The sequence below is a fragment of the Oncorhynchus gorbuscha genome, linkage group LG04 (genome assembly GCF_021184085.1).
Source record: "Oncorhynchus gorbuscha isolate QuinsamMale2020 ecotype Even-year linkage group LG04, OgorEven_v1.0, whole genome shotgun sequence".
NCBI classification, from domain to species: Eukaryota; Metazoa; Chordata; class Actinopteri; order Salmoniformes; family Salmonidae; genus Oncorhynchus; species Oncorhynchus gorbuscha.
In genome coordinates this window covers 10,725,040-10,752,755 of record NC_060176.1, presented here as the reverse complement: position 1 = coordinate 10,752,755, position 27,716 = coordinate 10,725,040, and the positions used below count along the sequence as shown (strand labels likewise).

The following is a 27,716-nucleotide window of genomic DNA, read 5'->3' as shown; positions in this document are numbered from 1 at the left end:
GTCGTCCCTGGCAACCAGCCTTCACAGATGAACTGTCATTTACATAGATCAGTATTGGAACATGTTCATTTCATAACATATTCCTGTTCACTGCTCTTTTCTCACATTTTATCAAGGTGATATCTCTAGTCACCATTCCATACTCAAAAGTAAATGGCTAATTTTGGGGTAGTTTTCGTTCCCTCACTGAACACGCTGCAGGACAACGTCATGGCCTAATTAAATAGCTTTTCAATTAAGAGGTTATATCTAGTCTCATCCCCACTATGTCCTGTCTCTGCTCCATCCTCTCTGTAATGGTGTCATAACTCTGGCTAACAGGACACATGGCACCAGTCACCCAATAGAGGGGCTTTCATTTCAACCTCAATGTGTAATTGGGTTTGATATGGGCATTGGTTGGAGATGCTGGGGCCTTGTTACTGTGGAAAGGCTTATTGACAGAATTTAACAGCAGTCAACAGTGATCTGTCTCTTACCCAGATTTACAGGGGGTACTGGTTCAACCCTAAGGGGTCTGTCCTATTTAACCAGTGTGCCTGAAGAGCTTAACCAAACCTACTAGTCTCATCTAGTCCTGCCTGTCTGTCTGTCTGTCTGTCTGTCTGTCTGTCTGTCTGTCTGTCTGTCTGTCTGTCTGTCTGTCTGTCTGTCTGTCTGTCTGTCTGTCTGTCTGTCTGTCTGTCTGTCTGTCTGTCTGTCTGTCTGTCTGTCTGTCTGTCTGTCTGTCTGTCTGTCTGTCTGTCTGTCTGTCTGTCTGTCTGTCTGTCTGTCTGTCTGTCTGTCTGTCTGTCTGTCTGTCTGTCTGTCTGTCTGTCTGTCTGTCTGTCTGTCTGTCTGTCTGTCTGTCTGTCTTGCCCCTGTCTTGAAGAAGAGACGGGCCCCAGACCGGAAGGTTCCGGTTGCATCCGGAGAGCAAGGTCATCACTTACAGCTGATTTGACGAGACACTGTCTGTCTCTGAAGACGACTGCATGGCTGCTGTAACCTGAGAGACGAATGCTCTTTAGAGCCGAGACAAACAGACAGCTTTACCTGGTGGGCTAGATGGTACCCTTCCTCTTTCCTCATCCCTTTTCTCTCCACTGAGTGGTGGGAATCTCTTTATCATCTCTCTATAGTTGTGTCCCAGAGAGGAGGCGCGGCATATGTGCTGACGGGGTTGCCCAGGGTGACAGTGGGGGCAGATCAGCGAGTGGCTGAAACAGCACAAATACCCCTGTCTGATGCTGCACTCTGCTTTCTCCCCAGTCACCCTCTCACCAAGCCCTCTGCCTCCACACTCAACGCAGGTACAGAGGAACTCACTGGGAAGGAACAGAGCTCTGTGTGTGTTACATCCTGGTCTGTGATGATTGTTTTCTCCATCGGTGGACTCTGAGGACAGAACCCTCCCAGGACAGTGCAGGATATTTTTGGCCTAGTTTGGAGTGTGAGGTGCTGGGAGTCCAGATTCATCCAGGCACATTCCTGAACCAAGCAGGCCAACTCTGTCTGTGGGGCTGCAGGCTGCTTACTGAAGACACTGCAGGCTCGCTGGTCACACCCTGGGAAAGGAGTGCTGAAAGGATAGCAAAGGACAGAGGAAAACAGAGTTTCCTTCAGAGTTAGGGAAGGAAAGGGAAAGGGGGATACCTAGTCAGTTGGTTACAATACTGCTCTTCACATTCTGAACTAATGCAATGCTGTGACATACTGAGGATTGTGGAGGGAAAGACTAGCCAACCGAACACAGACCAACAGGAGGAATTCATAGCTTGTGGCTGGTGTGCAAGGCAAAGGTGAGTTATTATTTATAGCTATGTGAAAGAGGAACCTTTGCAACCTTATACTGTATGAAAAGCTCTGTATTCATGTAGGAGTAGCTCAGCCTGTGCATATACCTAACTTATACTCACTAACAGCAGCGAGGTTCAATAAACTGTGATGTTGTGGTTCTACTCCGAGTTAATTAATGACCTATGTACTATGTGGCCTATCAAAGCCGGCCAGTAGTTGCCATATATTGGGTGTCATATTTGTGGATGTGGCCATGGTTTTGTTGATGGTGTTTTCCTGTTTTTAACGCTGTGGTTTTGTTCCCAGACAGTGGTATCACTTTCAATACCCATACATGGTGCTTGTTCCTGTTTGATATTATCCCAACATCGCTCTCAAGATGCTGAGTAGAGTATTTGACATGGACACATATGGAAGTGAATAATAGATAGCGTTCATAGATTTGTGGCTTACTTTATGCAAGGTTTCATTTTCCCAGTAGCCAGATTCAGGGTTTCACCCTTCACTTTGTTTTGTACCTTGCTCTGGCGTGACAACCCCACACTGTTGAATTGATTTGAAGCTCACCTTCCAGGAGGTTAGCCTGATATCAGAGAGTATCAGGGTGGAAAGTCTTCAACAGAAGTGGTTGAAGAAGTGTGTCTGTGTCTACCAGGAAGTGTGAGCTATCAGCACCCCCTGGATAAGGAATGTGTGATAATATGTGTGTAGGAGGTTTAAGAAGCCATTTAAGGAACCAGGGTAATTATGCTAAGTAGAAGCAGAGGAGAACGGTGGGCAGGGGGCTGAAGTAGATGTTCTATTCTCTCTTGATTGAGGCATTCATTATGAAATGCCCTTCAAAACCCCTGCATTTCAGAGCAGGTTCACCCTCGGGTTCCTACAAAATTATGAGAGGATGAGGAGGTCTGATGATGAATGCCCTCCAACTTCTGCTCATATAAAAGTGTATAAGTAATATGTGGCCGAAGAGAGACAGGCAGTGTACATCATTTGTCTCCTGGGTGGCTTTGATAGCTTCACTAACTCCTAGTTGTTCAGATCTGACATTGAGAGAGCATGAAGCACGTCAATGGACTAGTGATGGGCAAGGAAATCCATACAGTTACATATCACAATATTATTTTTGGATGATATTATTTGACTCCAAGTATCGATTTAAAAAAATAAAAACTGGTATTTTTCACCCTATAACTTGTTCTCCGTCTTCTTTTTAAATAGTGAGACAACATGTTTTCAGCACTTTTATTTCCCTGTCTGATCAAAACAAATGTCTCTCTGCAGCAGACATACACCCAGTGGCCAGTATATTAGGTACAGCCATTTAGTACCGGGTCGGACCCCCCTTTTCCTCCACAACAGCCTTAATTCTTCGGGAAATAGAAACATTGGTATGAAGGGACTTAACATGTGCCAGGAAAACATTACACCACCAGCCTCTACTGTTGACACCAGGCAGGATGGGGTCATGGACTCATGCTGTTTACGCCTAATCCTGACTCTGCCATCAGCATAACGCAGCAGGAACCGGGATTCGTCAGACCAGGCAATGTTTTTCCACGCCTCAATTGTCCAGTGTTGGTGATGGCGTGCCCACTGGAGCTGCTTCTTCTTGTTTTTATCTGATAGGAGTGGAACCCGGTGTGGTCGCCTGCTGAATTAATAGCCCATCTGTGACAAGGACCAACGAGTTGTGCGTTCCTAAGTTTAGGTCAGTCACTTTGTCAATTCTAAAGTTCAATCGAACAGTAACTGTGAATGCCTCGATGCCTGTCTGCCTGCTTTATATAGCAAGCCACGTGAATCACTGTCTGTAGGAGGGAACCATTTTCATGAACCGGGTGGTGTACCTAATAAACTGGCCACTGAGTGTATAGTGAGCAATATGTTTGGAACATCAATCGCAGTATTGAATCGCAATACATATCACATCGTATCGTGAGGTCCCTGGAAAATCCCAGCCCTACCGTGGATACCTTCCATTTTAGTCTCTGTGGATTTGTGCTTCCTGGGAAGCAGAGCATGTTCAGGATAATTCTGCATTTAGATGGTACGAGGTAGATGGCAATCCGGATATCATTGTTTTATCAATGAGAGCATGATGGTAAGTGCCGTTAAGGCTGGCGGTGAATGCCGCCAGCCTCTACGGTAGACGGGACTTGCTGCCAGAGTTCAAATATTTAAATTTTTGCCGTCTGCATTGCGGATGTTAATTTGCACTGTTTGTTTACTGACATCAACATAACAACTCATACCTTCGTACTGGCTTTGCCTTTGCTGTCACCGTCTTTCTTGTCCCGCTCTGCCGGCTGGTATGATGGTTTTTGCGTCACTCGTCTAAATGTAGTATTATGCATTATTCCAAATGACATAATTGGTGCGGTTAGACTGGAGAATCTGCCAGACTGGTGTAAAATCTACAAGGCTAAAGAGGCCCTTGTTTAGAATGTGAGTACCAGTGACTCATGGGAGGTAGATGCTACGAGACTGGGGTACAGAATCTGTCTGTGTGGGTGGATGAGAAGGGCAGCAGTGGATGAGGCTGGGGGGGATGAGGGTGGCGCTACAGTAGATGTGGAACAGACCAGGGATCAGGGATGAGAAGGGGGCTGAGGTAGAAGGGATGAATGAGGGATAAGGATGGTGCTGGGAAATGAGTTCTCCTCTGGAGGATCTTTTTCCTGGAGCCGGAGTCATCCTTAACCTGTCCCCCCCTCCTCCACCCCCCCACCCCACCCCTCCTCTCTCTTCATTAGCTGATAGGAGGCGTTTTCAGCAGGGCTAGTAATCAGTCTCTTAGGCTGCTGGAACAAAGCCAACGCTCCGCTGCTATTTCTCAGGGCACGGACGCTCTCTCTTTCCCTTTCCCTCTCGCTCTCTCTCTCTCCCTCACTCACTTTCCCCATTTCCACATCTTTCCCTACTCCCTCCTTCATGTTACTACTCTCTATTCCTCTCTCTCTCTCCTCCTCTCTCTCTTTTATTCCTTCTATTCTCCCTTCCTCCCCCTGTGGCTCACCCCCCTCCCTTCCCCTGCACATGCTGCCAGTGTGACAGTGGTTTCTGCATGAGTGCAGGGGGAATGGAGCAGAGAGCGGGGGCATCCAGCCCAACACAGGAAAGGAAAGGGCTCTGACGTCACTGCTCCACTGTGGAATGCACATAGCAGAAGAGAGGGAGGGGAGCTCTGGCAATCCCAGGCTGCTACTCCTACTGCTCCATGGCCGAGGCTCCACACTCTGGTCTCCCTCTGGTCCTCCTTAGTCCTGCTGTGTTGCTGCTCTGGGGTTGACTGGGCCCCTCTGTCCTCCCATCCCACCCCAGAGCTGGGGGCTGTTTTGGGGAGGGTCTCATCACGTCAGATGTGGGCGTGCTGCAGTAGCCCCGCCCCCCGTGTCTCCATCTGAGTGGGACAGCCCAGGAGAAGAAGCGGGAAGCAGTGTTTAAATGCGTTCCTGAGACAACGTCAACAGTGGGCTGCATCACAGCTGAGTGGAGTACAACACAGAGCAGAGACCTGTCCTGTCCTGCAGCTAACATGTGGAGGGAGCCGGGCTGCTCCTCCTCTTCCTCACACACCCCTCAACCCAGGACCAGGAAGCCCTTCTACCATGGGACTCCTAGCAGGTCTGTATGGCTGATGTCCCCTCCTGGAGGACTCCTATAGCAGAACTAGCACAGATGTACCGTAGCCTTCTTTATGGCTACCTGGCTACGCTCAGTTTGATGTGCTAGAGGTTGCTGACAGCTGCTGCAGACTCACTGCTTTGCCTACCGTAAAGCGTCTGTGTATGATCCCTGGCAGGGAAGTTTTGTCTTGTTTATCATGTGTTAGTGTGGAGCTTTTTGAACAGACATCTGGCTATTGCCTACCCACGATGTCCTACGATGTCTCGGGCTGGTGTACAGAGGAAAGCTGCATTTAACCAGGCCTTTTAGCTCTGCAATGCCGTCTCTTGCCCCAAGGAAAATGGATAGAAAGGGAAGCCAAATAACCATTATGGTGCTTTAGTGCATGTTGTCATGAATATTGACTACTGGGTTGTTGAACTGTTTCCTGTTCACTTGTTTCTGTGTGGTCAGTATAGTTGTGTGTGTTGAGGCAGGTTGAGGACACACAGATGGTTGTTGGAAAGCTCAGTCATGTTATCCAGAGACACTGACTAGCCTACTCCTTGTTATTGTGGTCAGGCAGACAGTGAGACACCCCTGTTTGGAATGTGTTTTTTTGTGTGGGGTCACTCCTCACACTGCTCTCAGGACTCAGCTAGACAAGTTATACATCTGTCCCATATCTCAGTTGCTCAATTCAGTGATGGGCTATTTATTTCACTATTTGTTGAAATGGTTTTCTCCATACTTCGTTGATTGAGGAAGTAATACTTTTTTCTCTACCTCCCTGGTGTGAACATACTTAAACACAGATTGAATCGTTGAGGTTTACATTCATATTTCTATCAATTAATTATTGATAGTGTTTAGCTCACGGCATGATTGTACTCTGTCATTACCTTTCCCTTTCATAGGGGTCTATGACATCCTGCTTGTTATCATTCTATCAGACTCTCAGTATCGGCCTTAGGAATGGCACAGTGGTCTAAGACACTGCATTGCAGTGCTAGCTGTGCCACTAGAGATTCTGGGTTCGAGTCCAGGCTCTGTTCTTAGCCGGCTACGACCTGGAGACCCATGGGGCGGTGCACAAAAAGGCCCAGCATCGTCTGGGTTAGGGGAGGGTTTGGCCGGCCCAGCGTCGTCTGGGTGAGGGGAGGGTTTGGCCGGCCCAGCGTCGTCTGGGTTAGGGGAGGTTTTGGCCTGCCCAGCGTCATCTGGGTTAGGGGAGGGTTTGGCCGGCCCAGCGTCGTCTGGGTTAGGGGAGGGTTTGGCCGGACCAGCGCCGTCTGGGTTAGGGGAGGGTTTGGCCGGCCCAGCGTCGTCTGGGTTAGGGGAGGGTTTGGCCTGCCCAGCGTCGTCTGGGTTAGGGGGGAGGGTTTGGCCGGCCCAGCGTCGTCTGGGTTAGGGGGGAGGGTTTGGCCTGCCCAGCGTCGTCTGGATTAGGGGAGGGTTTGGCCTGCCCAGCGTCGTCTGGGTTAGGGGAGGGTTTGGCCGGCCCAGCGTCGTCTGGGTTAGGGGAGGGGTTGGCCGGCCCAGCGTCGTCTGGGTTAGGGGAGGGTTTGGCCGGCCCAGCGTCGTCTGGGTTAGGGGAGGGTTTGGCCTGCCCAGCGTCGTCTGGGTTAGGGGAGGGTTTGGCCGGACCAGCGTCGTCTGGGTTAGGGGAGGGTTTGGCCTGCCCAGCGTCGTCTGGGTTAGGGGAGGGTTTGGCCGGCCCAGCGTCGTCTGGGTTAGGGGAGGGTTTGGCCTGCCCAGCGTCGTCTGGGTTAGGGGAGGGTTTGGCCGGACCAGCGTCGTCTGGGTTAGGGGAGGGTTTGGCCGGCAGGGATGTTCTTGTCCCAAGGATGTTCTTGTTCTTGTACCCGGTTGGCCAGGAAACATTTGAGAAATAACATTGAAGCAGGCCAGGACAATATATTCAATGAATGTAGAACCTGTTGTTAATCACATAGGTTTTCTACACTGAACACAATATAAATGCAACATTCAACAATTTCAAAGATTTAATAAGTTACAGTTCATATCAGGAAATCTGTCAATCTATGGATTTCACATGACTGGGAATGCAGACATACATCTGTTGGTCACAGATACCTTAAAAAACAAGGTATCTGTATCTGGTGTGACCACTATTTGCCTCATGCAGCATGATACATCTCCTTTGCATCAAGTTGATCAGGCTGTTGATTGTGGCCTGTGGAATGTTGTCCCACTCCTCTTCAATGCTGTGCGAAGTTGCTGGATATTGGCGGAAACTGGAATACGCTGTCGTACACGTCAATCCAGAGTATCCCAAACATGCTCAATGGGTGACATGTATGGTGAGTATGCAGGCCATGGAAAAACTGGGACATTTTCAGCATTCAGGAATTGTGTACAGGTCCTTGCAACATGGGGTCGTGCATAATCATGCTGAAACATGAGGTGATGACCGCGGATGAATGGCAGGACTATGGGCCTTAGGATTTCTTCATGGTATCTCTGTGCATTCAAATTATCATCAATAAAATTGAATTGTGTTCGTTGTCCATATTTATGCCTGCCCATACCATAACCCCATTGCCACCATGGGGCACTCTGTTGACAACGTTGACATCATCAAACCGCTCGCCCCCACAGCACCAAACATACCGTCTGCCAACTGCACGGTACAGTTGAAACCGGGAAACTTCTCCAGCGTGCCAGTGGCTATCGAGGGTGAGCATTTTCCCACTGCCGTCGGTTACGACGCTGCACTGCAGTCAGGTCAAGACCCCGGTGAGAACGACGAGCACTTTCCTGAGACGGTTTCTGACTGTTTGTGTTATGCAGGTGAATGAGGACCCAAAAGCAACTTGGCGAAAACAGAGTCTTTAATCCAGTAAAGTAAATCTACAATCATAAAGCATAATTCCACTCGTAATGACGAGAACAGACTGGAGACTCGATCATGAACTACAGGTTGCCTCGGGAAGGCACTTGAACGTAGCAGACTCAGACACCTGCTCACCACGCAGCATCTGAGGGAAACACGACACGACAGGGCGATACACAGACACAGCACGGTGAACAATAGACAAGGATCCGACAGGGCAGGAACGGAAAACAAGGGGAGAAATAGGGACTCTAATCAGGGAAAAAGATAGGGAACAGGTGTGGGAAGACTAAATGATTGATTAGGGGAATAGGAACAGCTGGGAGCAGGAACGGAACGATAGAGAGAAGAGAGAGAGGAAGGGAGAGAGAAAAAGGGAAACGAACCTAAAAAGACCAGCAGGGGGGAAAATGAACAGAAGGAAAAGCAAAATGACAAGACAATCTAAGACAAAACATGACAGTACCCCCCCACTCACCGAGCGCCTCCTGGCGCTCTCGAGGAGGAACACTGGCAGCAACGGAGGAAATCATAGATCACAAACGGTCCAGCACGTCCCGAGAAAGAACCCAACTCCTCTCCTCAGGACCGTAACGGAAAAACGAAAAAAAGGGAAACTAGGGTACTACTCTAAAAAAAAAAATGAGACACGGGTAGAGAACTGAAAGCTTTAGAGCAAACAGGACCAAACAGGCCAGGAGAGTAACAACTAGGGACAGACTGAGACACAGAAAGGGCAGGAACAAGAACAGGAGAGATGCGATGGCAGGGAACAGACTGAGACCCAGCAAGACCAGGAGCAGAAGCAGAAAAAAAAATTACCAGACCTCTTCTGCGCGCAGTCCGAACACACAGCCACGAAACGGCGCGTGTCACGCTCCTGAGTAGGCCACCAAAACCGCTGGCGAATAGAAGCAAGCGTACCCCGAACGCCGGGATGGCCAGCTAACTTGGCAGAGTGAGCCCACTGAAGAACAGCCAGACGAGTAGAAACAGGAACGAAAAGAAGGTTACTAGGGCAAGCGCGCGGCGACGCAGTGTGCGTGAGTGCTTGCTTAACCTGTCTCTCAATTCCCCAGACAGTCAACCCGACAACACGCCCAACAGGAAGGATCCCTCGGGATCGGTAGAAGCCACAGAAGAACTAAAGAGACGGGATAAAGCATGAGGCTTGGTGTTCTTAGTACCCGGGCAATAAGAAATAACGAATTCGAAACGAGCGAAAAACAACGCCCAACGAGCATGACGCGCATTCAGTCGTTTGGCAGAACGGATGTACTCAAGGTTCTCTTGGTCAGTCCAAACGACAAAAGGAACGGTCGCCCCCTCCAACCACTGTCGCCATTTGCCTAGGGCTAAACGGATGGCGAGCAGTTCGCGGTTAGCCACATCAGAGTTACGTTCCGACGGTGACAGGCGATGAGAAAAATACGCACAAGGGTGGACCCCATCGTCAGTATCGGAGCGCTGGGACAGAATGGCTCCCACGCCCACCCCCGACGCGTCAACCTCAACAATAAACGGTTTAGTGACGTCAGGTGCAACAAGGATAGGAGCGGATGCAAAACGCTTCTTGAAGAGATCAGGACAACAATCATACGACCGGTGAGGAGGAAGGGAGTTGGTTCTGGACCGACTGAAGACCGTGCGCAGACCATGATACTCCTCCGGCACTCCTGTCAAATCACCAGGTTCCTCCTGAGAAGAGGGGACAGAACAAACAGGAGAAATAGCAGACATTAAACACTTCACATGACAAGAAACGTTCCAGGAAAGGATAGAATTACTAGACCAATCAAAAGAAGGATTATGACACACTAGCCAGGGATGACCCAAAACAACAGGTGTAAAAGGTGAACAAAAAATCAAAAAAGAAATGGTCTCACTATGGTTACCAGATACAGTGAGGGTTAAAGGTAGTGTTTCATATAATATACTGGGGAGAGGACTACCATCCAAGGCAAACATGACCGTGGGCTCCCCCTAACGGTCTGAGAGGAATGTCATGTTCCCGAGCCCAGGCTTCGTCCATAAAACAGCCCTCCGCCCCAGAGTCTATTAATGCACTGCAGGAAGCTGCCGATCCGGTCCAGCGTAGATGGACCGGTAAGGTAGTACAGGTACTTGACGGAGAGGACCGTCTAGTAGCGCTTATCAGTCGCCCTCCGCTTACTGATGAGCTCTGGCCTTTAACTGGACATGAAATGACAAAATGACCAGCGGAACCGCAATAGAGACAGAGGCGGTTGGTGATTCTCCGTTCCCTCTCCTTAGTCGAGATGCGAATACCCCCCCAGCTGCATGGGCTCAACACCTGAGTCAGTGGGGAAAGATGGTAGTGTCGGAGAGAGGGGAGACACAGTTAACGCGAGCTCTCTTCTATGAGCTCGGTGACGAAGATCTACCCGTCGTTCAATGCGAATAGCGAGTTCAATCAAAGAATCCATGCTGGATGGAACCTCCCGAGAGAGAATCTCATCCTTAACCTTAGCGTGGAGTCCCTCCAGAAAACGAGCGAGCAACGCCTGCTCGTTCCAGTTACTGGAGGCAGCAAGAGTGCGAAACTCTATAGAGTAATCCGTTATGGATCGATTACCTTGACATAGGGAAGACAGAGACCAGGAAGCTTCTTTCCCAAAAACTGAACGATCAAAAACCCTTATCATCTCCTCTTTAAAGTTCAGATAATTGTTAGTACACTCAGCGCTTGCCTCCCAGATAGCTGTGCCCCACTGCCGAGCCCGACCAGTAAGGAGTGATATGACGTAGGCAATCCGAGCTCTCTCTCTTGAGTATGTGTTGGGTTGGAGAGAGAACACTATATCACACTGGGTGAGAAAGGAGCGGCACTCAGTGGGCTGCCCAGAATAACATGGTGGGTTATTAACCCTAGGTTCCGGAGGCTCGGAAGACCCGGAAGTAGCTGGTGGCACGAGACGAAGACTCTGATACTGTCCTGAGAGGTCGGAGACCTGAGCGGCCAGGGTCTCAACGGCATGCCGAGCAGCAGACAATTCCTGCTCGTGTCTGCCGAGCATCGCTCCCTGGAACTCGAGAGTAGAGTAGAGAGAATCCATAGTCGCTGGGTCCATTCTTGGTCGGATCCTTCTGTTATGCAGGTGAATGAGGACCCAAAAGCAACTTGGCGAAAACAGAGTCTTTAATCCAGTAAAGTAAATCTACAATCATAAAGCATAATTCCACTCGTAATGACGAGAACAGACTGGAGACTCGATCATGAACTACAGGTTGCCTCGGGAAGGCACTTGAACGTAGCAGACTCAGACACCTGCTCACCACGCAGCATCTGAGGGAAACACGACACGACAGGGCGATACACAGACACAGCACGGTGAACAATAGACAAGGATCCGACAGGGCAGGAACGGAAAACAAGGGGAGAAATAGGGACTCTAATCAGGGAAAAAGATAGGGAACAGGTGTGGGAAGACTAAATGATTGATTAGGGGAATAGGAACAGCTGGGAGCAGGAACGGAACGATAGAGAGAAGAGAGAGAGGAAGGGAGAGAGAAAAAGGGAAACGAACCTAAAAAGACCAGCAGGGGGAAAATGAACAGAAGGAAAAGCAAAATGACAAGACAATCTAAGACAAAACATGACAGTTTGTGCAGAAATTCTTTGGTTGTGCAAACCCACAGTTTCATCAGCTGTCTGGGTGGCTGGAATCAAACAATCCCGCAGGTGAAGAAGCCGGATTTGGAGATCCTGGGCTGGCGTGGTCTGCGATTGTGAGGCCGGTTGGACGTACTGCCAAATTCTCTAAAGACGTTGGAGGCGGCTTATGGTAGTGTAGGGCTGTCCCCGTTCTTTCGACCAAATGATTGGCCGAAATGTTTGAGCTTATTTTCCATATATAGACAGACACACCCTATGTGTTTGAATAAAACCAGCTACATACTGTATGCAATGAGCTAGTCTGATGCTTTAAGCACACTGTTTGATTCAATAATTAAGATATACAAATGACTCAAGAAAGAGCCCAATGGTCACACTGTGTTAAAACAAATAATGACAGTGAGTGCCTGTGTGACGGCGCACGTTGTCTCTCTCTCCTCCCTACTGCCAGCGAAAAGGCACCACAGCACAGGAAGTGTTTATTGCACTGTCCATGCTGAAGCTGCAACATAATTTCAGCATTTTGCTTTCTTTCTGGAAAGTTCTGTTACTGAAATCCCTAATTTGTTCAGCAAAAAACATTCCATATTCTCTCGACCCTTGCTCTCTTTACGTGAAACATGTAAGCATCGCATGCAAGTGACCAATAGGGCCTGGACTATAGCCTATCATAATCACATCAATAAATTGGTTTTAACTAACTCCCAACACAGTAATGTCAACAGCAAAATGGATATGGAGGACGTGAGAAATAAACTCAAAATGGACGAATGTTTTCAGGTTGCTCAGGAGGGAAAGAGGAAGTCAGATCTGTGGAAGACATTTGACTTAGTTGTAGAAACCACTGGAGATCAAGAAAAGGGAAGGTATATGAGCAAGGGTTGCATGAGTATGTGTGCCAAACAGTTCTTGTTAGATTACAATGTACACATTTTGTCTGACCATTTGGAACTGTGCAAACAACACTAAATAAATAAGTCTACCAGAGTCTGTTCTAATGAGAAGAAAATACAAATAAGGCCTTTATTACTGCAGACTAAAAACAGTTGCATGCATTTGTGAATTGCGGTTTATTCATTATTTAGGCTAATGATTCAAAGCTCCCTTTGTTATTTAATTAAATCTAAAATGCTTGATTGCATTTCAAAGCATGAATGTCTCGTATGCTGTGTGATGGTATGAATAAATTAATTGATTGATACAGTAGGCTATATATTGAAATATAGGCCAAAGTAAGTTACGGTATTAAGAGTAGACAGGACGCGCTCTTAGGCCTACAGCTCGATGGTGGTTATACAAGGCTACTATACAAAGACCACTAATGGTAATGACATTATTTATTATTATAATGAATATCATAATAATTGTAATAATAACAATAAGATGGAGATCAAGAAAAAGGAGGGTATAGGAGCGAGAGATGCATGCATATTATGTGTGACAAACAGGTGCTGTTAGATTACAATATCATTTTCCTGCCTGTTTGGAACAGTGTAAACAACACTAAATAAATTATAAGTATTACCAGTCTGTTCTAACAGATTTTTTTTTGTAAAGCCATTATTACAGCGTAGCAAAGATTAAAAACAGCCAAATTGGTGAAATTGCTTTATCTCACATGTTGCCATTGCATAATGTCAGAGTGACCATCAGGTTCTTGGTCACCTCCCTTACCAAGGCCCTTCTCCCCGGTTGCTTAGTTTGGCCGGGCAATCAGCTCTAGGAAGAGTCTTGGTGTTTCTAAACAGTTTTCATTTAAGAATGAGGAAGGCCACTGTTCTTGGGGATCTTCTATGATGCAGAAATATTTTGGTACCCTTCCCCAGATCTGTGCCTCGACACAGTCCTGTCTCGGAGATCTATGGACAATTCCTTCGAACTCATGGCTTTGTTTTTGCTCTGACATGTGCTGTCAACTGTGGGACTTTATATAGACAGGTGTGTGCCTTTCCAAATCATGGGCTCCAATCAAGTTGTAGAAACATCTCAAGGATGATCAATGGAAAAAGGATGCACCTGAGCTCAATTTCGAGTTTCATAGCAAAGGGCCTGAATACTTATGTAAATTAGGTGTTTACATTTTTTTATTTTAATACATTTGCAAAATTGTTGTGTATTTGTGTATTTACCCCTATTTCGTCATGATATCCAATTGGTAGTTAGTATTGTCCCATCGCTGCAACTCCCGTACAGACTCGGGAGAGGCAAAGGTCGAGAGCCATGCGTCCTCCAAAACACAACCCAGTCCACTTGCAGGCGCCCGGCTCACCACAAGGAGGCGCTAGAGTGCGATGGAACAAGGAAATCACAGCCGGCCAAATCCTCCCATAACCCGGACGACGCTGGGCCAATTGTGCTTCGCCTCGTGGGTCTCCCAGTCACGACGGGCTGTGACACAGCCTGGGATTGAACCCGGGTCTGTAGTGGCATCTCAAACACTGCAATGCAGTGCCTTAGACCGCTGTGCCACTCGGGAGGCCCTCTCCTCAATTTTCTTAGACAAATAGGCTAAGCCCTGTTTGCACGGGACTAGTATTACTAGAGAACGTTGGTTACGTAATTATTACCACAAAATGTATTTTATTCCAGAGGACATTTTTTCCAAATATCCCCCAGTAATTATTATTATTTTTTTTGCAATAAATTGACAGTTATGACTGGAGGGTTTTTCTACGGGTGAAGTCCAGGCAATAGCAGGGCTACACTGATAACTTGAGCTTGGTTCTCAAGTTTCTAAACCATACCAATCCATCGTTGGTATAGTGTCGCCATATTATTTGAATTGAGGAAGTGTGTTCATAGTCATTAGGATATTTTAGCGATCCGCAGTAAACGTCCTAAATGACCCCCAGCCTTCAGATGTGAGCTAAACAGTGCACTAGAGATACGTTTTAAGGTCAGTTGTATGCTGCTTTTCAATCTATTAACAACAAGGGTTACATTAAATAGGCACAATGTTTTTTACTGATGCATTTGGCAATATTCAATCCATACGCACAAAACATATGAACTAAAGCATTCATTGTGAAGGTTGATACATGTAGGCCCTTCATATATAGGCTATGCATAGCACTTTGTTCAATTTATCTAATCAGTTATTGTTTTCTTGCTAAAACCCTGAGTAACACCTGTCAAACACAGACATTTCTCTCAAAACACAGGAATGTCGTTTCGCACGGGATTAGTATTATCAGAGGAACTTGGAGTTTTCCAAAAAAACAGCAGGTTATTCTGACTGGAATTGTTAACCTCCTGACAAATTACTGACATGGCAGATTCAGACGGGACTAAAAGTACAGATGTGGTGTTTTGTGCACATAATTACATTACACGACCATCCCCAGTAAAACTTTGTCCAAATAGGGTTTAAGGCAAGGGCCGTTTCCTCGTCTCTGCTGCTGCTGCCTCTGCCGCACTGTTGTCAATCACAGTATGCTGGTTCATTTAGTTATTATGCACATAGCAATTTAGGGAAAAGCACCAATTCTGCGGTGCATTGAATATTTTGTTTCAGAACTGTGGACAGCAACCATATCCAACGTGGGAGAAAGCGCATTTGTTATGAAATAATATTAGATTTGTGTTGCACCATTTTATTTTTGTAGAATATAACAATTTACAATTTCAGTATCATGTCTTAGATTGATGGTCTGTGCCATCTCCGGGGCCTCTGCAATGGACTAGTCCACTGAGACAGGCGTAAATCAGGTGTCTTGTGCACCATGATTTTTTTATTTATATATATATATACTGCTCGGCTAAAGAAATCTAGGTCGATCAACAGCCTATCGACCACATAACCGACCAGTCGACTAAATTGGGTCAGCCCTATGGTAGAGAAATGAACATTACATTTGCTGGTAACAGCTATGTTGGACATTCCTGTAGTCAGTATGCCAATTTGCATGCTCCCTCAAAACCTGAGACATCTGTGGCATTGTGTGTTGTGTGACTAAACTGCACATTTTAGAGGGGCCTTTTATTGTCCCCAGCACAAAGTGCACTGGTGTAATGATCATGCTTGATATGCCACACCTGGATTATCTTGGCAAATGAGAAATTCTCATTAACAGGGACGTAATATTTGAAAAGAATGAGCTATATGTGCATATGGAACATTTCTGGGGTCTTTTATTTCAGCTCATGTTGTGTTCATATTTTTGTTCAATATACATGTGATATAGACATTCCTTAAATTTCCATAAAGAGTTAAGCATTTCCAATAATAGCCTTGGTGATATCTACCAGAAGGTTGAGGTATTTGAAATGGGAGTGGATTCCCTTTAATATTAAGACCATGACCTTTCAACTCCCACAGAAGGAGATTTAGATCAACCCTGTGCTGCTGAGAAATACCAGGGAAGGGTTGGTTCTCCTAGTATCTGGCAGCTCACTGTTTCCTCAAGACTGTCCAGCTGGACTTCAGTCTAAATGGGCCAGATGGCTGGGTACTCCTGATGCCTGACTTCCAAAGCCTCTTAAGTCTCCACCCCCTCTACAAGAGAGGACTGAAAATAGCTCCCAGATTCAATAACTCTCTATCAGCCAAGTATAACTTCTCAGAATGTATTTGTTCACCCCTTACTTGCTGGATAATACAACTGCTTTGTAAAAGGATGACCTTGGTGGACATGGTAAAGACACAGCTGGAGAAGATCTTAGGATCTTTACTGAACCAATTTGTACCCACACAGTATGTGAATGCTTGGCGTAATGCTGAAGGAACAGATTGAGAGAGACAGACAGCTCTTTGATACATCCGTGGTACTGTAATGAACACGATGGGAGACAGAGAGCTGCTTTCAAGCGCAGGGTGCAGCAGGTACCACAGGAGGCAGGTAGCTGGGTCCAGGGGCAGGCAGAAGGTCACACACAGGGGGTCCAACAAGGCAACAGTATAGGCAGGGAAAAGGCTAGTAACGTTGTCCGGGAGATCAGGCAATAGGTTGATAACAGGGAATCCAATAGGCTAAAGTACAGGCAGGGAATAGGCATCGTTAGTGAGCTAGGCGAAACCTCACAGGAGGGTAACATTACGGGGAAAACAAATCTCTGAATAGACGTGTGTCACAAAACAAACAATAACTCACAGTGATGGGGTGCAAAGAACTGAACTAAATAGTGTTTGATAATGACATACAGGTCTGTGAACCGGTGATCAGAATTCAGGTGATTGGGATCTGGAGAGTGGGCTGCGTTCAGGGGATCTATGTGTTTGAGCGTGTGAGTTGTAAGCAGATGTTACAGGTACGTTCTACAGTGCTTTGATTTCTGTTAGGATCAGGTGTGACAGAAGCAGATGTTTAGTCAGAAATCTATACTGTTAATCCTATTCTGCCATATTTAATACTTTGTACAGGATTTCAGTAAAGTTAGGCTTTTCTCCAGGGGTAAGAATGGCTATCAGTCTATAAGCCCCTGATGCTGCAGTGGGCCCTGTGTCTGTTTGTGTCACTATGGTGGTGGGCCCTGTGTTTCAGTGCCACTGAGCAGTGTGGTTCCGTAGCGGTAATGGAGCACTGTGCTGGGTTAACCGTGTGTATTAGAGCAAGGCCCTGTGGGAGCTGGGGCTGAGTGGCTCTGTGGCTCTGCTCTGTTAGCCTGTAGTCTGGGGACAGCGTAATGAGAACTGCAGGAGGGAGCAGGAAAGATCCCAATGAGCCAGGAGCCGGGAGGTCTCTCCCAGTAGATTAGGTGATCACACAACACCCTCAAGAGCTGACTCAGTCTGCACAGCCACCAGGGAGGAGGGGAGAGGAAGAGAGAAGAGGGATGGAGAATTAGAAGGAGGAGGTAGGAGATTTAGAGAGCGGCGGAGAGAAGGAGGTGGATAGTGGGAGTAAGATGAGGAGAAATTGCTCCTCTTGATGTTCATGCGCAGTCATAAAAATCTGTGTATGTTTTCATTCTATGTCCTGGGGACTCTGAGGGGATGTTATACACACAGCCAAGCCAACGTGGAGGTAAAAACAACCCTCTCTGCTGCAGTAAACATTACATCAGAGTTGTGTGAAGAAGACCTCTGCCTCGGTCACAGGCCCATACCCATCAAACTTCCTCAGGGAATCGTTCCTCTGTGGCACAATTACCGCAGACTAATCAAGTCTGTGTGTTTCTGCCTCAGCATGCTTCATAAAGGACTTCCTTCCAGAGCGACTTACAGTAGTGAGTGTATACATTTTCTTTTCTTCGTACTGGTCCCCTGTGGAAATCGAACCCACAACCCTGGCGTTGCAAGCGGCATGCTCTCCCAACTGAGACTCACAGGACCACGTAATGCATAATGCATGGTATATCTAATGAAACTTCATGGTGAATATGAAATGAAGGTAATAATCATTTATTTAATAATAATCATTTATTTAACTTGAGTAGTGCTTTTAATTACAGAAAACCATCTCAATGCGCATATAAAGTGAAACAAACAAGACATTTAAAATGAGATAGTAGAGATGGAATCTCTATTTGGCCTGTGATGAAAGGCTGGGAGTTGAGGCAGTTTGGATTGGAAAGGCAGTGTAGCTTCAGCAGGGGGGGCATCGATGGTACAGCCAGAGAGAAACAAATACAGTCTGCCAAACAGGCCTGGAGCTCTTGATCAGAGCACCACATCTTCTCTGACGGTCAGTTCCTCCAAAGGGCCTCTGCTCCTCTGTAGGTTCTGGTCCTCCGTTGCTGAACATGTAGCACCCACCTGGGTGATGCCATGGCTGCTGAAAAGCACACAAAATGACCCACATCTTGGCAGTGGTTAAGAACAGTCCCTGAGCCTCTTCTGCCATCTCTAGACACAGAATGCAGTGCTTGTTGTAATTCTTCCCTACAGATGAAACTAAAAAGCCGGGGATTCATTATTTGAGTCCAAACAGAGAGCTAGCTGAAAGATAGCCAAACAGAAAAATATATAGACTTTTCATTCCAATTCTGCAACTCTGAGCGTCAAGTCCACGAGACGTAAGTGATCAACCCCCAGAGCAGTCAAATCCCAGAAATACAGCCAAAACAAACAAAAATGACAAAATGATGTACAATATTCTCTCCGCCCCTGGGCGACCTCACGGCGGCATGGTAACCATGGAACTCATGAACACATCTGTAGGTTATCTAACAGAGTATCGTTCATATCTTATTCTCATACACCACCCATAAACAAATGACATTGCTTATCTCTGCGCTGTGAACAAGCAACATTTCCACCTGTCCTGTGCACAGTGCAATGTTAGCATATGTTGGGCTGATGTATTATAGGGTGAGAACAGATTTATTTAAAGCGTTTCAATACATTCTGCAATAACTACCATTCTATAATTACTACCTAGATCCCTAATAGATTTGACACTATCATAAATGGATTGTAGAAGTGTGTGTGTGTGTGTGTGTGTGTGTGTGTGTGTGTGTGTGTGTGTGTGTGTGTGTGTGTGTGTGTGTGTGTGTGTGTGTGTGTGTGTGTGTGTGTGTGTGTGTGTGTGTGTGTGTGTGTGTGTGTGTGTGTGTGTACACATCCAGTCATAAAAATGCGAGTGTGTGTGTGTGAGGAAAAAGGCTGTGTGTGTGTGTGGTACTGTAAGGGGATTGGACATGTTCCACAGCATGAGGGGAGCTGAATCCGATTGTCACATGATCCCTCTTTATGTCCCCTCCACCAGCCCCAGGACATGATCACTGTCTGTTTACATGGCAGCCATGAAATGCTATTGGAATGAGAGGGATTAGCTCAGATACAGATAACCTAATTCCCTACTCCAAGTCCTACAATAGAATAAAACCATGATCCTCTTGTCTGGTATCCTTCCACTGTATGAGCCTGAGGTATAGGTGGATAGAGTTAGCCTGTTAAAGTGATCCTCTTGTCTGGTATCCTTCCACTGTATGAGCCTGAGGTATAGGTGGATAGAGTTAGCCTGTTAAAGTGATCCTCTTGTCTGGTATCCTTCCACTGTATGAGCCTGAGGTATAGGTGGATAGAGTTAGCCTGTTAACGTGATCCTCTTGTCTGGTATCCTTCCACTGTATGAGCCTGAGGTATAGGTGGATAGAGTTAGCCTGTTGAAGTGATCCTCTTGTCTGGTATCCTTCCACTGTATGAGCCTGAGGTATAGGTGGATAGAGTTAGCCTGTTAAAGTGATCCTCTTGTCTGGTATCCTTCCACTGTATGAGCCTGAGGTATAGGTGGATAGAGTTAGCCTGTTGAAGTGATCCTCTTGTCTGGTATCCTTCCACTGTATGAGCCTGAGGTATAGGTGGATAGAGTTAGCCTGTTGAAGTGATCCTCTTGTCTGGTATCCTTCCACTGTATGAGCCTGAGGTATAGGTGGATAGAGTTAGCCTGTTAAAGTGATCCTCGCGTCACTTTTGATATTTCAAACCCTCTCGCCGTAGGCCCGGCTTGGAGATGTAGTGACAAGTGCTTTATGCCCTTGATAGTTTCTACTCAGCGGAGCCAAGAGGAAATGTTTTCTAAACGACGTGGAAAAACGACAATGACACCTTGGGCGGGCGGTGCCGCCCCTTCTTGACATGATGGATGTGTGTGATGGTGCGTGATGGTGTGGAGCAGTGTGATGGTGTGTGGAGCTCCGTTTCAGAGGTGCAGTGCTCTTCATCACTGTCTCCCCCAGGCCCAGGCTCAGCCCACGGAGGGAGAACAACAGAATGACAGGAGGGGCTGCCAAGCTCAGCCCTCTCCACTCCCCCGCTCCTCCTATGCAGGGCTGTGTGTGTGCCCTCATTAAACAACGCACCTCCTGCCTTTACATCTCACTCTCTCCATGACAGGAGACTCTGAATGACTGGTGTTGTCAGTGAGACATCATAGACCTGCTCTAGCCGTACCCAGCCAAGCTGAGTAGAGTGTCTCTATTCGCTCTGTGACAGAGGCAAATAACCCCAGTGATGTGATGAAGTCTGTATGCTTGATGTAGCTGTAGCTTTCTGTTTTTATCTATTATGATTGCTTTTCACTGGTGAGATTCCAACAGACCTAGACCAGAGCAGACTCCCCTCTCCCGTCTGGCTCCTGTGCTGCAGGCTGCAGTGCTGTGGCCAGTGGAATTGGATTGTGCATGGCTGTGGAGGATATCGATTATTTTCAATTTACACAGCTACCGCTTCCAAAATGCCTCTGAAGACTTTTATTGACCAACCACAGAAGCTGAAAAGAAGCAGCTTCTACACAAACTATTTTTAGTTCATCTTGCTCAACAAATTGTGTTATGTGACTTTCACTTTCATTCTTTTTTTTGTAAACAAACATTTTCTTCACACAACACACTTTGGGAGTCCAGCAAAGAGGTTACCAAGCCAAACACGTTTGATGTGACACACGCTTGACGTGACCCACGTTTAGCCGTAATGATTAGTGTTCATCTGATGTTTGATTTATTTTTGATGTCAGAATATTAAGAGGATCAGATCAGACAGATTGTCTAGATGTGAACATATGGAATTTTGTGTGTATGTGCGAGTGTATATTAGAGGTCGACCGTTTCATTAGGGCCGATTTCAAGTTGTCATAACAATCGTAAATCTGTATTTTTGGACGCCAATTTTGCCGATTTAATTTTTTTTTAAATTTATTTTTATATTATTTATTTAAAAAAAAAAAATGTTTAAATATATTTAACTAGGCAAGTCAGTTAGGAACACATTTTTATTTTCAATGACGGCCTAGGAACGGTGGGTTAACTGCCTTGTTCAGGGGCAGAACGACAGATTTGTACCTTGTCACCTCAGGGATTCAATCTTGCAACCTTATTGTTAACTAAACCAATGGCCCCAACCACCGGCCTCACGAGGAGCCTGCCTGTTACGCGAATGCAGTAAGAAACCAAGGTAAGTTGCAAAAAACAATCAATCAATCAAACATAATCACTAGTTATAACTACACATGGTTGATGATATTACTAGTTTATCTAGTGTGTCCTGCGTTGCATATAATCGAAAAAGGACTGTCGTTGCTCCAACTGTACCTAACCATAAACATCATTGCCTTTCTTAAAATCAATACACAGAAGTATATATTTTTAAACCTGCATATTTAGCTAAAAGAAAGGTTAGCAGGCAATATTAACCAGGTGAAATTGTGTCACTCCTCTTGCGTTCATTGCACGCAGAGTCAGGGTATATGCAACATTTTGGGCTGCCTGGCTCGTTGTGAACTAATTTGCCAGAATTTTACGTAATTATGACATAACATTGAAGGTTGTGCAATGTAACAGCAATGCCTAGACTTAGGTATGCAATCCGTTAGATAAAATATAGAACTTTCTTTCACTGAAAGAATAAACATTTTGTCTTTGAAATTATAGTTTCCGGATTCGACCATATTAATGACCTAAGGCTCGTATTTCTGTGTGTTATTATGTTATAATTAAGTCTAGGATTTGATAGAGCAGTCTGACTGAGCGATGGTAGGCACCAGCAGGCTCGTAAGCATTCATTCAAACAGCACTTTCGTGCGTTTTGCCAGCAGCTCTTCGCAATGCTTCAAGCGTTGCGCTGTTTATGACTTCAAGCCTATCAACTCCCGAGATTAGGCTGGTGTAACCGATGTGAAATGGCTAGCTAGTTAGCGGGGTGCGCGCTAATAGTGTTTCAAACATCACTTGCTCTGAGACTTGGAGTAGTTGTTCCCCTTGCTCTGCATGGGTAACGCTGCTTCGATGGTGGCTGTTGTCGATGTGTTCCTGGTTTGAGCCCAGGTAGGAGCGAGGAGAGGAAGCTATACTTTTACACTGGCAATACTAAAGTGCCTATAAGAACATCCAATAGTCAAAGGTATATGAAATACAAATCGTATAGAGAGAAGTAGTCCTATAATAACTACAACCTAAAACTTCTTACCTGGGAGTATTGAAGACTCATGTTAAAAGGAACTACCAGCTTTCATATGTTCTCATTTTCTGAGCAAGGAACTTAAACATTAGCTTTCTTACATGGCACATATTGCACTTTTACTTTCTTCTCCAACACTTTGTTTTTGCATTATTTAAACCAAATTGAACATGTTTCATTATTTATTTGAGGCTAAATTGATTTTATTGATGTATTATATTAAGTTAAAATAAGTATTCATTCAGTATTGTTGTAATTGTCATTATTACAAATACATTTTAAAAAATCAGCCGATTAATCGGTATCGGCTTTTTTTTGTCCTCCAATAATCAAAAAAAGAGAGAAGAGAAGATTATTATTTAAAAGGAACGAGTGAGAACCGAAATCAATCAAGCTCAACGTCAGTATGGAAACTGATAACTGTTCCTGTATGGGAATGCTGAAAGCCTGCAAGTAGGAGCCATTTGTTTTGATGCAATTATGGGTTCTACATGACACTGTTTGGCATAAGATTGATAGACACATTTGGATAATGTGAAGGTCAGCGCATGCTGCTGTGTGTCGGTTTATGGATTGTCGCTGACTGCTGGGTTGAGAAACAACAGAACAAAGTGCTGGTAGTTTCCCAGATTTAAGCTGTTCTGTTGAACGTTACTCAGATCAACCGATTCCCCTTGTCTGCTTCTAATACCCTGCCGTTCTGTCAGTCTCCTGATACTGCGCTGTGGGACATCAGACTGCATGTTTGATCAAAAGTAAACTCTGACTTCTCAATGTAGAACAGCGTTTTTCACTTGTGTTCCAGCTCTTTTTCAGACGTTCAGACAGTCAAGGCCTTTTGTCATGTTCTCTCAGCGGGGGGTTGGGGGTGGGGTGGGGTGTGTGTGACTTATTGTTCTTTTGACAGGGAAAATCTGTCACCTCTGATCGTGGTGCTGCTCCGCTCTGTTAGGCTGTGTTAGGAGCCTGGGCCTCTCAGGCATGGGGAGCAGAACCAGCCTGTCATCCCAGCCCCTGGGGCACAGTGTGTATTTCTCACCTGGCCTCATGGAGACAGACACATTCTCCCTGTGCTGTTCTATACTGTACTACTGGGCTGTGAGACAGAACAGTGGAGCGCTGTCCCCATTAGCGATGCATGGTACCTGCTGTAAATCTGCTCATGTTGTGACAGCCCTGCCAGTGTTTTTTTGTGTAGGAATTTCAATGATGAATGCAGTTAACTGTAGAGATGAGTGAGAGCCTCCTCCATGCCCACCACTCCTCCCCTATCCCAGTCACCAGCTCCACATACGGCTGACTTTGCTTCTCACAAGTGGAGGGAAACATATTTAATCTGATGAGATGAGCACAAAACTGCTTCTAACAGCAGAAGTTTGCGTGTATGTTTGTATGTGTGCATGTGCGAGTGTGTGCATGCGCGTGTGTGTGTGTGTGTGTGTGTAATAATCCTGTACTGCAGTAAACACAGATGACCAATAGCCTTCACATGAGAACAGCAGTGAGCAGAGCAGTGAGTGAAAGGGAGAGTGGAGCTAGGGGGAGTAGTGAGTTGTGTAAATAGGATTGCTAGTTCCTTTAGCCGCTGGCCATTCACTCCACACTGAGCTCCATATTCCAGAAGATCCATGGATTGTTCTCAGGACTCAAGACTATTATCCCAGCAGGGCCATTCCACTAAAAGGTGGCAATTGAATTGTGCTGCGTTCTCCCTGATCCACAGTTTGTTATTTCTTGTTATTACCTCCAAGCATGAGTCCAGAGTTTTCTTTAATAAGACAATTTCATTACAAACCAAAATTAATTGAGCATGGCTTGATTTCAGAAAGATCTGGGATATAAAAGCAAATAATAGACAGGTTTATTTTGGCAAACGAGAACATAGCCCTCTCTCATCTCAGTCCAGAACATTTGTCATCTGTCAGTGAAACATCAATTAACTTAAACTTTTAGTGAATTCATCAAGGTTAATTTGTGTCTTTTCTTGTAATTTAGCTTGAACCTTCTGGCTGAGAAAGGTTATTGAATTAATCCACAACTTAATTATCTTTATTTGATTCATTAGGTTGACTTAACCCTTATTACCGGGATATCATGAATACAACCACAGTCTCGTTAGCTTAAAGTGATCTGATTAAATCACTACTACATCACTTCAGCACATTGGCCTGTATAGAGAGATGACCCAAGATCTCCCAGCATTCCTGTTGTCGAAGGTTGAGATGGATGAGGCCAGGTGGTGTTGCTGAGTACAGAGTAGTACAGGATGTCTATGACCTGAGAGGAATGTCATTCAATGTACAGTATGTCTTCCTATATGATCATCCTGTCCTGTCTGTGTCCTTGTTCCAGCCATGACACCGTTGTCCTTTGATCCTGTGTCTGTGGTGGACAGTGACTTCCAGATCAGGCAGGAAGTGTAAACTTGGTGAGAAGTGGTTTGGGACACTAGCCAGGTCTCTGACATGGGGTAAAATACTTATTCCGCTCTCTCGTATTCTCCACTTCACCAGGACCCCAGCCACCTCAGTGAGATTCTGCTCATGTTCCAAACGGCTGATTATGCCTTTATCATCCATAACCCAGTGTGCACATTATTCCTTCTTCCTATCTGGTAGGAACTGCCGGGATCTTTGGGTGGGATGTGGAGCTGTTTGTATTCTGACGTCTTTTGCCTGGGCGCGAGTAAGCTCGGAGATAAGGCATTACAAAAAAATGTCACATTGTAGAATTTTAACACATTGTAATGCCTTCTCTTGGCATAGCTATGTCCATTTTCAAACTCTTTTCAGAATCTGTGAAATCTGGAGCTCCTGAATTGGTGCTAAATAGTTAGCCTAACAGATACAGGAGATGTCAGTGTTTACTCGCAATGTCTGTCAGTGAGCACATTTCTTAGTATCCAGTATGTATTTGGTCTGTAGTTGGTATTTTAGTGTAGTCTTTAAGGCCTCTTGATGGCTTCATCTTGTCTGGCTGCGGATGACTGCACTCACTTGACTCTACCAGCCTCTTCCCCTCTACTCCCCTTTCCTCCCTCCCTCCCTCCCTCCCTCCCTCCCTCCCTCCCTCCCTCCCTCCCTCCCTCCCCCTCCCTCCCTCCCTCCCTCCCTCCCTCCCTCCCTCCCTCCCTCCCTCCCTCCCTCCCTCCCTCCCTCCCTCCCCCTCCCTCCCTCCCTCCCTCCCTCCCTTCTCCCTCTCTCTACTCTTCCCTCTCCTATCTCTCTCCTCCCCTCTACTTCCCTACGCCTCCCTGTCCTCTCTACTTCCATACTCTTCCCTCTCCTATCTCTCTCCTCTCCTCTACTTCCCTACTCTTCCCTGTCCTCTCTACATCCATACTCTTCCCTCTCCTATCTATATCCTCTCCTCTACTTCCCTACTCTTCCCTGTCCTCTACTTCCATACTCTTCCCTCTCCTATCTCTCTCCTCTCCTCTACTTCCATACTCTTCCCTCTCCTATCTCTCTCCTCTCCTCTACTTCCATACTCTTCCCTCTCCTATCTCTCTCCTCTCCTCTACTTCCATACCCTTCCCTCTCCTATCTCTCTCCTCTCCTCTACTTCCATACTCTTCCCTCTCCTATCTCTCTCCTCTCCTCTACTTCCATACTCTTCCCTGTCCTCTCTCCTTCCCTACGCCTCCCTGTCCTCTCTACTTCCATACTCTTCCCTCTCCTATCTATATCCTCTCCTCTACTTCCCTACTCTTCCCTGTCCTCTACTTCCATACTCTTCCCTCTCCTATCTCTCTCCTCTCCTCTACTTCCATACTCTTCCCTCTCCTATCTCTCTCCTCTCCTCTACTTCCATACTCTTCCCTCTCCTATCTCTCTCCTCTCCTCTACTTCCATACCCTTCCCTCTCCTATCTCTCTCCTCTCCTCTACTTCCATACTCTTCCCTCTCCTATCTCTCTCCTCTCCTCTACTTCCCTACTCTTCCCTGTCCTCTCTACTTACATACCCTTCCCTCTCCTATCTCTCTCCTCTCCTCTACTTCCATACTCTTCCCTCTCCTATCTCTCTCCTCTCCTCTACTTCCATACTCTTCCCTGTCCTCTCTCCTTCCCTACGCCTCCCTGTCCTCTCTACTTCCATACTCTTCCCTCTCCTATCTCTCTCCTCTCCTCTACTTCCCTACTCTTCCCTGTCCTCTCTACTTACATACTCTTCCCTCTCCTATCTCTCTCCTCTCCTCTACTTCCCTACTCTTCCCTGTCCTCTCTACTTCCACACTCTTCCCTCTCCTATCTCTCTCCTCTCCTCTACTTCCATACTCTTCCCTCTCCTATCTCTCTCCTCTCCTCTACTTCCATACTCTTCCCTGTCCTCTCTACTTCCCTACGCCTCCCTGTCCTCTCTACTTCCATACTCTTCCCTCTCCTATCTCTCTCCTCTCCTCTACTTCCCTACTCTTCCCTGTCCTCTCTACTTCCATACTCTTCCCTCTCCTATCTCTCTCCTCTCCTCTACTTCCCTACTCTTCCCTGTCCTCTCTACTTCCATACTCTTCCCTCTCCTATCTCTCTCCTCCCTCTACTACCCTACTCTTCCCTGTCCTCTCTACTTCCATACTCTTCCCTCTCCTATCTCTCTCCTCTCCTCTACTTCCCTACTCTTCCCTGTCCTCTCTACTTCCATACTCTTCCCTCTCCTATCTCTCTCCTCTACTTCCCTACTCTTCCCTGTCCTCTCTACTTCCATACTCTTCCCTCTCCTATCTCTCTCCTCTCCTCTACTTCCCTAAACTCCCCTACTCTTCCCTCTCCTATCTCTCTCCTCTCCTCTACTTCCCTACTCTTCCCTGTCCTCTCTACTTCCATACTCTTCCCTCTCCTATCTCTCTCCTCTCCTCTACTTCCCTAAAGTCCCCTACTCTTCCCTCTCCTATCTCTCTCCTCTCCTCTACTTCCCTACTCTTCCCTGTCCTCTCTACTTACATACTCTTCCCTCTCCTATCTCTCTCCTCTCCTCTACTTCCATACTCTTCCCTCTCCTA

At 46.3% G+C, this 27,716-nt stretch overlaps 1 protein-coding gene across 13 annotated transcripts in view; it reads left to right on the top strand.

Annotated features, from left to right (window-relative positions):
• LOC124033634 (pleckstrin homology domain-containing family A member 7-like) overlaps window positions 1–27,716 on the top strand; it is a 174,094-nt gene that overhangs the window by 22,367 nt on the left and 124,011 nt on the right. Inside the window, exon 1 of one of the 13 annotated variants that reach the window (XM_046345762.1) lies at window positions 1,662–1,781. The exons of 11 other annotated variants lie outside the window; for them this stretch is intronic. In XM_046345762.1, the coding sequence (XP_046201718.1) occupies window positions 1,678–1,781 (104 nt within the window). In that variant the 5' untranslated portion in view covers window positions 1,662–1,677. Of the gene's footprint in view, window positions 1–1,661; window positions 1,782–5,030; window positions 5,407–27,716 lie in introns of those variants that run through there. One more of the 13 variants, XM_046345765.1, reaches the window with a different exon arrangement.